Below are 13,821 nucleotides of genomic sequence, written 5' to 3'. Positions count from 1 at the left end.
TCGCGGTAAAAAATGGAGTCCAACGAGACTAAGATCACCTGAAACGGAGCTCGGATGAAGGAGATACGAGCTTTTAAAGTCGGCACAAGATTCGAGGCGGCGGAGGACCGCCGGCGACCGGCGGCGGGCGGCAGCGCGCGGGACGCGCGACCCAGGCCCGCACGGGACGCACGACCCATGCGGGCGCGCGGCCCAGGCGGGAGCGCGGCCCAGGCGCACACAGGCCCGCGCGCGGGAGTGGGCCGGCCCAGGCGGCCTGCTGGCCTTGTTTTCCGATCTACCGTGGACCGGGCGGTCCACGGCTGGGCCTGTGGATCGCGTGGGCGTTTCCCATGCATTTCTCATGGTCCACGGTACTATTCCATGGATCGGAGCGCGATCCGACGGCATGGGTGGCTCCCGATCTTGATCCGACGGTCCAGGGGATTTTTTGGCTTTGTTTAGGACTCCTAATCCCTCTCTAATCAAGTTTAAACCTAGTTTTAACCCTTTAAAAGCCTGTGCGTGAAACAGAGAGGTGGGGGATCGGTTTCTTGCGTCGTACGAAGCCCGTACGAACCCGATTGAAGAGAGAGAGGCGGAAGCGCTGAGAGAGAAGGAGCAGGAGGCTTCTGGACAGCGGTCGCCAGGCACTTCAGGGGTTCAGGGGGTCTTCAAGAGAGAGAGAGCTTTTGTGAGGGAAATTTCTAGTGAGAGAGAATTGGATGTACAAGGGTTGAGGGTGAGGTCTCCTCTTGTAAAATTTTTTTTTCATAGTGAAGTTTGCATACCCCGTGGAGGCGGGCCCTTTTGTGGCTGATCCACATATTTTGATTGTTTTTCCTTTTGTTTTGTTTCTTCTTTCTTCTTGCTGCATCGTGTGGTACTGAAAGGATCTTGAGAGTTGGTGTCCTGGCCAGACATCCACCTAACAGATTAGTTTTACTTATTTAATTTATTTTAAAATTATTTAATCGATTTAAAATCTGTTTAATCTATTTCTGATCGATTTAATCTGATCTGTTTAATCTATTTCATCCATTTAATCCATTAAAAATCAATATAACCTACTTTGAACTGTTTAATAAATAAATTAAATATTTATTTAATAAATTTATTAAATTTATATTTAAATTTTTAATTTATTTAATAAATATATCAAATTTTAATTAATAATTTTTTAATCCCACGCATATTGATCCAGCCCAATTATCACCCCCAGTGTCAACCCCCAGTGATCCTAAAATAGAAGCCGATGCTGTCTCTCTTGAAATGATCAGTGTTTGTAGGGGTCTTCTCGGAAGAAGACGTGTTCTCATGGGCAGTACCAACTTGGCATATTCATGTTGCTGGACCTCACCGCCTTCAGATCCAAATCCAAGTACATCCTGTTCTCGTATAACTCACCTGACTTGCCCATGCTGAGGATGGGACATGACTATTTGTTATTGTGTACTACATGTGTATCACCATCATCCCAACCAGGACCACTGCTCTAGGCCCTTGGTGAGGCCAATTAAATTATGTCATGGCTATGCTTATGTTCCAATATATTTTTATTCTATTCTACTCATTTACATTATATTACAATTTGTTTATGAGCTCTCCTATTTATATGGGAATAATGATCACAAGGTTAAAAGGGGAGTATGCATTGTATGGCCCTAAGGTCAACTAATAGGCACCGTCATTATATGCCAATGATGATCTAATTTTTCGGGCCTAAATTGCCTTCAAATTCACAAGCTTGTCATCATTTTTCCTATCTATTACATCAAACTATAAAAAAGAGATGGCATCCGGAGGTAAAATTTCTATGCTACCTGTCAAAGAACAATATTATGTATTGCATTGTACATGCTTTCTCAGGTTTAGATTAGAATTCAATCCCACATATTATTAAAAAAAGAAAAAAAAAAAAAAAGGAGGAGGTTGCCCAAGCAGTTGCAAGAACAAGTATTGATACTTGTATATAGGGAGCAGTATTTAACCATTTTCTCTACATTACACAAGGGAATTCCTGTCCAGGAAAGAAAAGGTGGTCTTAATCAGCTAAACGTTATCTTTTTAATCAAATGCCTTAATTTCTGCACAGTGGCATTGATGGCGGGTTAAGCGAGCACCTACTAAATAGCTAAAAACTTTGTTTCCTGCTTGGTTGAGGAGTGAATATCTATTCAACAACATATAAACACAGCCTAAAAATATGCTTTGTTTTGCTTTTGCTCTTAAAATTAAATATTTTGTCACATAATAGAAAGTAATGAATCAGGTTTTCTAGCTTCTCCAGATTTATGTGTAGAACAAATTGAGATTATGGATGACAACTCTTGATAACTTCATCAATTACAATGCAGGTTATGGATAACAACTCTTGATAACTTCATCAATTACAATGTTGGCACTCTCTATATTTTTTTCTTATAAAGACACTTTATGGACACTATTACAAAATATCTATTTTTATTTAGAAAGTATTTTTTTTCATAAATAAAATATATTTTTTTATGCTGGCGCCACACATGTCCTAACAGTCGAAAGGGATCATAAAGCAACTCAAGGTGTAATTTAGATCTGTTGGGATATACCGACCGACGATCGACGGATGACTCCGACGGACGACTCCAACGGACGACCCCGACCGACGACCGACAGACGACCCCGACGGATGACTCCGACCGACGACCTCGACAGACGGCTGCCGACAATATCCGACCGAAGGTGTGTCGGATAAACCGAAGGTGTGTCGGTCGAACCGACCCATGCTGTTTCCGACCGACCGAGCGGTCGAACCCATATTACCGACTCACTGTCGGGGGTGGCAGCCGACGTCCGACTTAAGCAAGACACCAGACCAGCCGACGGTGCCGCCGGATCATCACCCGACGTCCCGGTAGTCGAGTACCGACGTATGATCGGCCAGCCCTCCCAAACACCGTACGACTGCCAGAAACTGTCAGTCCTGACAACAGCATGCGGCACTGCCGCCTAGGGGCATTATTCCACCTAAGGCATGGGGCAACCCTAGCGATTTGACAGCCCCACGGCGATTTGACACCCTTACGGTGACTCTGACAGTCCTCAGTGAGTTGACAATTCTTCAATTGTCCGCGCCATTAATGACGACGCCATACCATGCTCCACTATATATTGGGAAAGGCAACAGTGCTAGAGGTCTCTTCGAAACTCTTGGGCTTGCTCCCTCTCTCTCTCTTTCCCTCTCTCGTTGAGCTCCTTGTTTTCTTTTCACTATTGCCCAGTCACCTCTCTGACTTGACCGTCGGAGGGTCCCCGCCGGAGCCACCTCCGGTCAGTGCGGACTTTCTTTTGCAGGCGCTCGTTCCCGACGACCAAGCGACGAGGGGATTGGCCGCAACAGATTGGCGCGCCAGGTAGGGGGGACGCAAGCAGCAGATACTAATGACAAAGACAAGAGCTCAACGATCGAGAGTCACCGGATCGACGAGGCGCTCTTCCCGTCGGGAAGAGGCCTCCCCTCCACCCTCCGTGGCGGAATCCAGCTCTCCGCACCCCGCGGTGACCACGGAGGCGCAGATCGCGACGATCGTACGGCAGATGACCGTGCTGACGGACGCGGTCAAAAGCCTCCAACAACAACCGGCACGGCCGCCGCCATCACCGGCCGGGCAACCGGCGGCACGTCCGATGCCCTCCAGGAGCAGCCACCGATGCCCGCGTCGATCTCCGTCGCCTCCGCGCGAGCGCCTGCCACAGCACTCCCATGGAGAGGAGGAGGGGCGGCTGCGGTGCGATGCCCGCCGGTCCCAGTAGCCTTCTCCCTCCCCGCTGGAACGAGCGAGGAAGGAGAAGCGACCGCGAACGCCGTCCGCCTCACTCTCAGAATCTTTCGGAGACTCCACTCCTGGGGTCTCCCAGCACCGACGGACGGACGACTACGAACGTAGGTTCGAGAAAATCGACCGTCGGCTTGCACAGTTGCAGGTGGACGGACAGAAGTTTTCAAATGACGTCGACTTCCAGACCGCCCAACCTCTCTCTCGACTCATTCTCGACGAACCGATCTCCAGTCGGTTCAAGATGCCGCACGTGGAGCCCAACGACGGCTCCACCGACCCAATCGACCACCTGGAGAGCTACAAGGCTCTCATGACAATTCAGGGGGCAACCGACGCTCTTCTTTGCATCGACTTCCTCGCCACACTCCGCAAAGCTGTCAGGGTTTGGTACTCCGACCTCCATTCGAAAAGTATCCACTCCTTCGAGCAGCTCGAACATTCCTTCGTGGTCCATTTCAGCACCAGTCGGAAGCCGCCACGAACCTCGGATAGTCTTTTCTCCCTCAAGCAGAGAGAAAATGAGACTCTACGACACTTTGTGATGCGATTCAACGCGGCCACGCTTGAGGTTCGGGACCTCAACGAAGACATGGCTATCTCGGCCATGAAGAGGGGGCTAAGGGGGTCTCGTTTCACATACTCCTTGGACAAGACCCTCCCCCGGACATACGCCGAACTGTTGGAGCGCACGTACAAGTACATGCGCACGGACGAAGGAGCTTCCGACCGGCGCCTGACTTAAGGCACGGGCCGAAAAGAAAAATGGAAGAAAGGTCGGGCCCATGCTGAACCCAGCAGGCCCTCCATCGATAGACGGGTCTTGCCCCGACGACGGAGTCCGAGACCAACGCATCGCAGGTATGACTCCTACACCCCTCTCCCCGCTCCTCGTGCGCAGATCCTGATGGAGATCGAAGGAGCGGAGAATTTATGACGGCCTCGGCCTCTGAAGGCAAAAGGCCCCAACCAACATGGCCGATCGTCGATCGCCGAATCAACGGCTCGATTATCGATCGTCGAAACCGACGGCCTTGGCCTCTGAAGGCAAAAGGCCCTGACCAACATGGCTCAATCATCGATCGCCGAACCGACGGCCTCGGCCTCTGAAGGCAAAAGGCCCCGATCAACATGGCCGATCGTCGATCGCCGAACCGACGGCCTCGGCCTCTGAAGGCAAAAGGCTCCGACCAACACGGCCGATCGTCGATCGCCGAATCAACGGCTCGATCGTCGATCGCCGAATCAACGACTCGATCACCGATCGCCGAATCAACGGCTCGATCACCGATCGCGGAACCGACGGCCTCGGCCTCTGAAGGCAAAAGGCCCCGACAACATGGCTCGATTGCCGATCGTCGAATCAACGGCTCGATCACCGATCGCCGAATCAACGGCTCGATCACCGATCGTCGAACCGACGGCCTCGGCCTCTGAAGGCAAAAGGCCCCGACCAACATGGCCGATCGTCGATCGCCGAATCAACGGCTCGATCACCGATCGCCGAAATCGACGGCCTTAGCCTTTGAAGGCAAAAGGCCCCGACCAACATGGCTCGATTGCCGATCGCCGAATCTACGACTCCATCGTCGGCCTGATCGTCGAATCGCCGAACCAACGGCTCAATCTACGTCTCGATCTTCGAGGACACATCGAATTCTACTACGGAGATCGAAGGGGCAGAATATCTACGATGGCCCCCACCTCTGAACGCAAAGGGCTTCGACTAATGCGGCTGGCTAACTTGCCGACTTAGCTTCTACTAAGAAGGGCAAAACGCCAAGACGACCGCAGTCGCATTCGCGACATACCGATCTGGTCACGACCGATCGAAGGATATTCGGCTTGCCACCGTTTATCATACATCCCGACGCATACGTCCGACCAAGGGCTGGACAATGGATATTCGACTTGCCATCGTTATCCTATCCGAATACGTCGGACGCTACTCGACTATCAGATTCTGCGGAATGATCATGTCGACGAGCAATGTTCGGAGGTTGGCCGACCTCCGACCCGACGTGCATGCTCGACCTACAGTCGGGACGACCGATATTGGATCGTTCGTTGATGTGATCGCCAGAGTCGGGGTAAGAAAAGACGGAAAACCACTCCTTTCGTCCGAAGCCGTCGCCCACGTGTTCACGCGAGCCAACACGACATCGGGCTCAGGAGTGGGGGGGGCAACTGTTGGGATATACCGACCGACGATCGATGGATGACTCCAACGGACGACTCCAACGGACGACCCCGACCGACGGACGACCCCGACGGATGACCCCGACCGACGACCTCGACAGACGGCTACCGACAATATCCGACCGAAGGTGTCTCGGATAAACCGAAGGTGTGTCGGTCGAACCGACCCATGCTGTTCCCGACCAACCGAGCGGTCGAACCCATATTACCGACTCACTGTCGGGGGTGGCAGCCGACGTCCGACTTAAGCAAGACACCAAACCAGCCGACGGTGCCGCCGGATCATCACCCGACGTCCCGGCAGCCGAGTACCGACGTATGATCGGCCAGCCCTCCCAAACACTGTACGACTGCCAGAAACTGTCAGTCCTGACAACGGCATGCGGCACTGCCGCCTAGGGGCATTATCCCACCTAAGGCATGGGGCAACCCTAGCGATTTGACAGCCCCACGGCGATTTGACACCCTTACGGTGACTCTGACAATCCTCAGTGAGTTGACAATTCTTCAATTGTCCGCGCCATTAATGACGGCGCCATACCATGCTCCACTATATATTGGGGAAGGCAACAGTGCTAGAGGTCTCTTCGAAACTCTTGGGCTTGCTCCCTCTCTCTCTCTTTCCCTCTCTCGTTGAGCTCCTTGTTTTCTTTTCACTGTTGCCCAGTCACCTCTCTGACTTGACCGTCGGAGGGTCCCCGTCGGAGCCACCTCCCGTCAGTGCGGACTTTCTTTTGCAGGCGCTCGTTCTCGATGATCAGGCGATGAGGGGATTGGCCGCAACAAGATCTATAGCAAAATAAAAAATTAATTCCTGCCCTGGCATTGATGAAAATTTTATTTCCAATCTGATCTTGCCTATGACACATGATGGACCTTGCCATCCTCAGAAGCCGCAAAATATACAAATACACAAGGTTTTGGTGTGCACCAATCGTGCAGTCCATCATCCATTTCAAATAGAAAAAAAAGTGGGAATTCAGTTTCCAATACAGCAGCAGTGCAACCATATCGACGGTCAGGATTAGTTACATAACGCTGATCGGACGGTTCTGTCAGCGTGGGCCAAATAAAAGCTATCCGCGAGAAGAAACGGTCCCAAGGGCTTAGCGTTCTTCAAATGGCTCTGGCGAGCTTCTCCCGCTTCCATCCTCCTCCTCCTCTCCATCTCCGGCGTCCTTCGGCCTCCGCTCGCGCTTCCGCTCCCTCTGTATCTCCCCTTCCAAGAGCCCTAATCGAGATTGAGAAATCCCAGGTCATCGCGTGCCTCCGCGCCCCAGAGTAACGACAATTCTCCCAGCCCCCCCTATTCTTTTTCTTTTCTTTTCCCGGTTTTGAGAGGAGGAATCCAAGGTTGAGTTCTCTGCACTTAATTTGACGTGTTAAACTGAGTCACGTTAAAATTACTGTTACAAAATCTGATCCCCCCCCCTCCGATGAAAGCTATTAGTTTTGCTATCCAAGATTGAGTTTTGATTCATTCTCATCGAATTTTGATGTCCTTTTCTCGTTTTTGTGACTTGATGTGGGAAATTAAATTACTTGGTGATTATTGTTAAAAATTTCTTTTACAATTAAGCTTTGAGAAAGCTAATTTTATGTGCGACCTTTGTCGTACGTCGTGAATACAAAATTTATGCTTGTTGAATTATTTTGTAGTGGCAAGTTGGCAATGGAAGCTGCTTGTGCTGCACTCAGCGGTGGCATCTCTGTTGTGAGTCTCATTACACAATTTGTTTATTTCTCTAAACAAAGAAGTTTCCTTTTTTCTTTTGTTTTTTTTTTTTTTTTGGTCAGAGTTCTCTGGGATTACTAATATGCCTGTCATTTTTAAATGTGTAGCTGGAGATTGTGATGAGCACTCCAGGTGTGTTGGAGGTTGTTCCATGCACTTCATGTGTCTGCTGTGCTTCTGCTTGGCAACCAGTCCACGAACTCATGGGTCTTCTTCTTGCAGGTGATAAAGGGGCTTCAGAAAGACCATCCGTCATCAGTTATAGGGGTAGGTACCTCAATTATTGAAATGCTTCAAGTGTCGTCATCACAGAATTTGTCCATCTTATGTTTTATGTCATCTTGTTTATAAGTTGATTGTTCTTGTTACCATACATGATGAGGGCAAATATATGTCTATGATATGTCAGTCCTTACTGGCAAAGTTCTAGTTTGCAGGGGCGTATACTAGAAGAAAGTGAATTCTTTGCTCAATGTGTATTTTTTTTTAAAAGATGAAACTCTTTTCTACATGTTATTTTTGCATTCCATCGGTTAATGCACCTCATGGTATCCATTTGATGGCCTTGTTGACCTAATTAAGTTTGATATTCTTCGGCATCTATTGGGTAATGGTAGATCTTCCAAAAAAGGATAGCTAGCTTTATACCATTCTATGTTTATTTTTTTTTAAAATGCTGGAACTTAGTAGCTAGAAACTCTTACTTAGGGTGCCACACCTACTCTGGAATCTCTCCTGAAACTAGCTTTGACACTTGCTTCCTAAGAACTTCCTTCATATAACATTTTTTGAGAGATCCACCTGCATGCGTCGATACCTTCCACTCCTACACATGCTTTTGGTTCAATTACCAAAGGATTGGAAAACAACTGGTGCTTTGTTATGCTTCCATGAAATACAATCACTCATAAAATGATTCATTTTCTTAGCTAAGAAATTTGTTCTATTGTAGTTGCCTTATTGTTCTTAATATGCTGCTCCTTAGAAGTTGGTTCCTGAAGGGTGTTAGATTTAAATTGCCAAAGGGACTAGTATCAATTGTTGGAAGGATTTATGATGGATGACTTTTGCTTGTTCAATATATGATCTAACTTTGCCACTTTGGCTAGAACAATTTCGACTTTCTAGTCATAAGTAAATAAATAATAATTGAAAATCTGTTTTATCCATGCATTGAAGCAAAGGTTACTGATAGCCTGTTTCGCAAGTGCACGAAATCGCTCAAGTAATATAATGATAAATAAGAGATCGTTCCCACGAGGACTAAGTTTAATTATAAAAAATGAACGCTAATTTTACTAATATCTAAACGATCGAAACTGAATGACAGTGGAAAATAAAATTAACTCTAAAGAACTCAATGAAAGCTGAATCAAAATTCGATTGATAAAGCACTAGGGTATATCTGATTTCACTTGGACCAATTATCAATTCCAGCTATTCCGATTAATAATCCAAATTTAATTATTAATACAAGGATAAATAATCCTAAATTATTTAATAATCTCTCTCGAGTCTTATTAAATATACTAATTAAAATCTATAATCTATCTTCCAATAGTAAAATAGATTTCAATTAGTTCAATAAGCACAGTGATTATTTTCAAGATCCCACAGGTCAAATCTTCTGCTCCCGCTCCAATTATTATTCCTATGATGTTTGTTATTAACTCCAATTTATAATCTTCCTTCCCAGTACCAATTATAAATCGAAATCAATCAAGTACCAAAGATAATAATACTTAAAAGCATTAAGTGCAAATAACAAACAATTGCATTAACAAAGAAAATTAATACAAGATTCTGAAATTAAAATTAAATCCAAGCTACATCAGGTACCCTAGCTAGAAATTTAGCTTTTCATCATATCAAAATCAAACTCAAGTTTACTTGAATAAAACTCCAAAATCATCCTAACAATAAGTTCTAAAAAATAAATTCAAAGTAAACTAGAGAAAGAATTAAAAACTCTGAAGGAATTGCAGAGCCGAATGAATCCTCTCTTCAAATCTTCCAGATACTTCAAACTCTCCTTGCTTGATTTCTAGCTTTCAAAGATGATTCTCTTCCCTTTTTTTGCTGGTGTTTTTCGATCCTTAAATAGGACTAGGGCTAGGGTTAAGGTGGTATTTTTCTCATGATTTTATTCTATATATCATTCTTTCTATTTGGTATAGAATCTCTCCTCCTTTGGATAGGCTTTAAGCAACCACTAGCCATCTACTCCTTATGCTGCCCAAATTTTCTGATTTTATTCTGATTTTCATAGTAAAAGAAGGAAAGGAGGCATGGTTAATTAGAGGAGAACAATTTCTTCCTTCTTCAACCTTCCTGGGTCCACAAAATCTGCAAAACAAAGTAAGGTTTCGGCTGCCCAAATCGAGTTTTCCAAGAATTGGTTCCAATTCTTTCTAAGTTTACTCCTCATGCAGAATTAGTTTGGACTCTGATTTTCTTCCATTTAATTCTTTTCAAGATAGCTCTTTGCCATCCAAACTTGGTTGCCATATTAGATCTTTGTGCCAAGAAACACTAAGAAGAATCTGGGTGTATCGGGGTTTCTTGTTGTGTCCAACATTGTTACCAACTTCAACCTACTGTAACCACCTCATCTAGAATCCAAATTCAATTCTGTAAATTATGTTCCTTTCTTGCTTCTTTCAAAATTTTGTAGGATCTAATCTTGCTCAATTTGGAGTCCTGTAGCTTGCCTTTTAGGGGTCCTCACACCAAAATATCAAGAATTTAGATTGGTTGACTAGATGGGAGAGATTAACTGCTTGATTTATTTTCTGCACCTTTAGTTTCTTTTCTGGCTGATGATGCCAAAAAGGATAAGGTGTGGGGTCCATTGATATCTTGATTTGGTTATTCTGCTTTGAGATGGACTCTGATTTTGATGCAAGACCTGATGACTCCAGATGACAAACCCTGCTGAATCGGACTCAACCAATTTCACTTAATTTGACTTTTAAAACATGGTTAAGCCTAATTAGGTGTGACCTGGCTCAATTACCTGCAATTGACATAAAACATATCAGGTTCTTACATTTATTTAGTTAATTATTATACCAATTTCATCAAAATCATTGAAAACTAATAATAATAATTACTATAAAAATGCAATACATCAAATACCCCCAAACCTAAGTTTTTGGTTGTCCCCAAGCAAAAGAAAAGTCCAAATAAAAAATGGAGAATCTAAAACAAAAATTAATGCTAAAAACTTTATTTAACATTAATATACTCAAAATCCATCTAGACACAAAGGAGTAATACCCAAATGCCATGGCTTAACCACCTCAACCCAAAATCGAAAGGCAAATCCACAAGCTAACTATTCTAAACTTATTCATACTCAAACAAAATTACGCACAATCAATAGCTACCCTGCTTCCTTTAGGTTTTAATAAAATAATTCGGTTCAAACATCCAATCCTGAATGCAAAATCCTATCAGTCCATCTCCACTAGTGCAAACAACGTACTCAAGAGATCAATAGGACTTTTTCGGGTTAAAAAAAATTGAAAGCAAGCAACAAGAATGATGGTTATGGTCACATAAGTGAAAATAAATTAACCATAATAAATCAGAGCATACTTAATTACTTATACTTTACATCTCTTCCTTTATTTGTTTTATTTTATACTTTTACAATAGCCTATACACTTTGGCACTCTTCCTTAAGTCATTATTTGCCTTTTTACGCGAATACCGACATTGGCGATGAAGGCACCCGATTACTCAGCAAGTCATATACTCAAAGTGCTTTGCATACTTATAATTCAAGTCACTGTTTGACGTAAAAGCAAACATGGGGCTCATGAATGCTCCTAGTTACTAGGCAACTTGAAACAGCGGAGTAGATTGTACTTTTTTTTTTTTAAATGGAAGGAAAACTAAAAATTTAATATGCTCTAACCATTATAATCAATTTATTCTCAAAAAATATGAACATTAGATATGAGATAGGATGAAAAGAAAATACAAGGGATCAAAAAGGGTATGCCAAAGGAATGCCTATATCATTTCTCTCAAGTAAATTGTCTACATTATATTTTAACAAATGCAACAAAGCTCACAAATAGGATTGGTGAAGCAAAGTAACTATCTCCTATACGAGATTTTATTTAAGTATTTACAAGTTTAAAACAGTCAATCCCTGAATTTGACTTCCAAATTTAAAGCTAAGATAGCCAAACAATAACACAAAGGCAAAATTGTCCCCCCTCTATATCCTTACAAGTGATCAATGAATCAACATTCCATTTATTTTTATTTTTATTTTTTTATTTATTTTTTTATTAAAAAATAAAGACAAAGATGCAAACATAATGGCAATCTTATATTATTAACACGAAATGCTCATGCAAATGTACCCCCAAACCTGAATTGGACATTGTGCTCAATGACAAGATCATCATCACAATACATATTATAGCAAGGCATTCTTAAAGGTTAGGGGTACTCCCCTTTGTAGCATGCCTGTGCGCTTGTGCGAGTTTGCAACTCGTCCTCAGTCATTTCATCTCTCTTGTCTTCTTCAATGTGCCTACAAAAAGTGAACAACGTCCATTCAAACCTTGAAAATATAGTGAGGATTAAAATTAACTCAAAAAATAAAAAAAATAAAAAGAATTTTGTTTGGGTTGCCTCCCAAGAAGCGCTAGTTTATAGTCGTTAGCTTGACTATCCCAATGCATTATGTCAGTGATATGGAGGTTTTTAGTTGCTCAAATCCTCCATCTATGTATTTCTTTAACCTTTGCCTATTGACCTTGAAGGTCCTATCACCACTCTTCAGCTCAACAGCTTCATGTGGAAAAACTTGTATAATCTCAAATGGACCTGACCACCTAGACCGAAGCTTGCCTGGAAATAGCTTTAGGCGGGAGTTATACAGCAACACCTTTTGTCCTGCTTGGAATTCACGCCTCACAATATGCTTGTCATGCCATCTTTTCGTTCTCTCCTTGTAAATTCTTGCATTTTCATATGCATGGAGGCGGAACTCATCAAGTTCATTAAGCTGTAATGACTTTTTCTTCCCAGCAGCTTCCATATTGAAATTTAGCAACCTAGTTGCCTAGTAAGCTCGATGCTCTAGCTCCACAGGTAAATGACATGCTTTTCTATAAACTAGACGATACGGGGACATCCCAATTGGCGTTTTGAATGCTGTTCTATATGCCCATAACGCATCATCTAATTTTAGGGACCAGTCCTTTCTTGATGAGTTGACAGTAGTCTCCAATATTCTTTTAATTTTATGGTTGGAGATCTCTACTTGTCCACTTGTTTGAGGATGATATGGTGTTCCTACACGATGAGTAACACCGTATTTTATCAATAGAGAATCCAAATAACGATTACAAAAATACTTACCTCCATCTGTGATGATAGCCCTTGGAATACCAAAGTGTGTGAATATGTATTTCTTTAAGAACTTGAGCACACTCTTGACATCATTAGAGGGAAGTGCTACTGCCTCAATCCATTTGGATACATAATCCACCGTCATCAGGATGTATTGATTTGAATGAGAAGGTGGGAAAAGCCCCATAAAATCTAATCCCCACACATCGAACAGTTCTACTTCAAAGATATTGGTTAGTGGCATTTCCTGTCTAAAAAAAATATTTTCAGTTCTTTGACATCGGTCACAAGAAGAAACAAAAGCAATAGCATCTTTAAACAGGTTAGGCCAATAAAAACCACACTGTAATACTTTAGCAGCTGTTTTGTTGGGTCCAAAATGGCCTCCACACTCTAATGAATGGCAGTGTTTTAAAATATTTTTAATTTCATCTTCAGGCACATATTTCCTAATAAGCTGATCTGGACAATACTTATATAAATATGGATCCTCCCAAAAATAATATTTTGCATCATGTAAATTTTTTTTTTGCTGGTAATTAAATTCAGGAGGAATAATATCACATGCCTTAAAATTAACAATATAAGCATACCAAGGTGTACTAGATGTGAGTAATGCAAATAATTGCTCATCAGGGAATGACTCATTAATGGGTACCTCAGTGTTCTCAATTTCTTTACTTAACTCTAATCGAGACAAGTGATCTGCTACAAGAT

General features: G+C 43.6%; 1 protein-coding gene across 5 annotated transcripts in view; it reads left to right on the top strand.

The window, feature by feature from the left end:
• Nucleotides 1-7,076: 7,076 nt before the first annotated feature.
• Nucleotides 7,077-13,821, top strand: part of LOC105033355 (uncharacterized) — a 29,142-nt gene continuing 22,397 nt past the window's right edge. For all 5 annotated transcript variants that reach the window (XM_073258288.1, XM_073258287.1, XM_073258285.1 and 2 more), the window contains exons 1-4: nucleotides 7,077-7,274; nucleotides 7,653-7,707; nucleotides 7,836-7,871; nucleotides 7,951-7,995. In XM_073258288.1, coding sequence (XP_073114389.1) covers nucleotides 7,114-7,274; nucleotides 7,653-7,707; nucleotides 7,836-7,871; nucleotides 7,951-7,995 — 297 coding nt within the window. In that variant the 5' untranslated portion in view covers nucleotides 7,077-7,113. The remainder of the gene's footprint in view (nucleotides 7,275-7,652; nucleotides 7,708-7,835; nucleotides 7,872-7,950; nucleotides 7,996-13,821) is intronic.

This window comes from Elaeis guineensis, chromosome 5 (genome assembly GCF_000442705.2).
Source record: "Elaeis guineensis isolate ETL-2024a chromosome 5, EG11, whole genome shotgun sequence".
NCBI lineage: Eukaryota > Viridiplantae > Streptophyta > Magnoliopsida > Arecales > Arecaceae > Elaeis > Elaeis guineensis.
The sequence above is the reverse complement of the archived record's forward strand: the minus strand, read 5'-3'. Positions and strand labels throughout refer to the sequence as shown.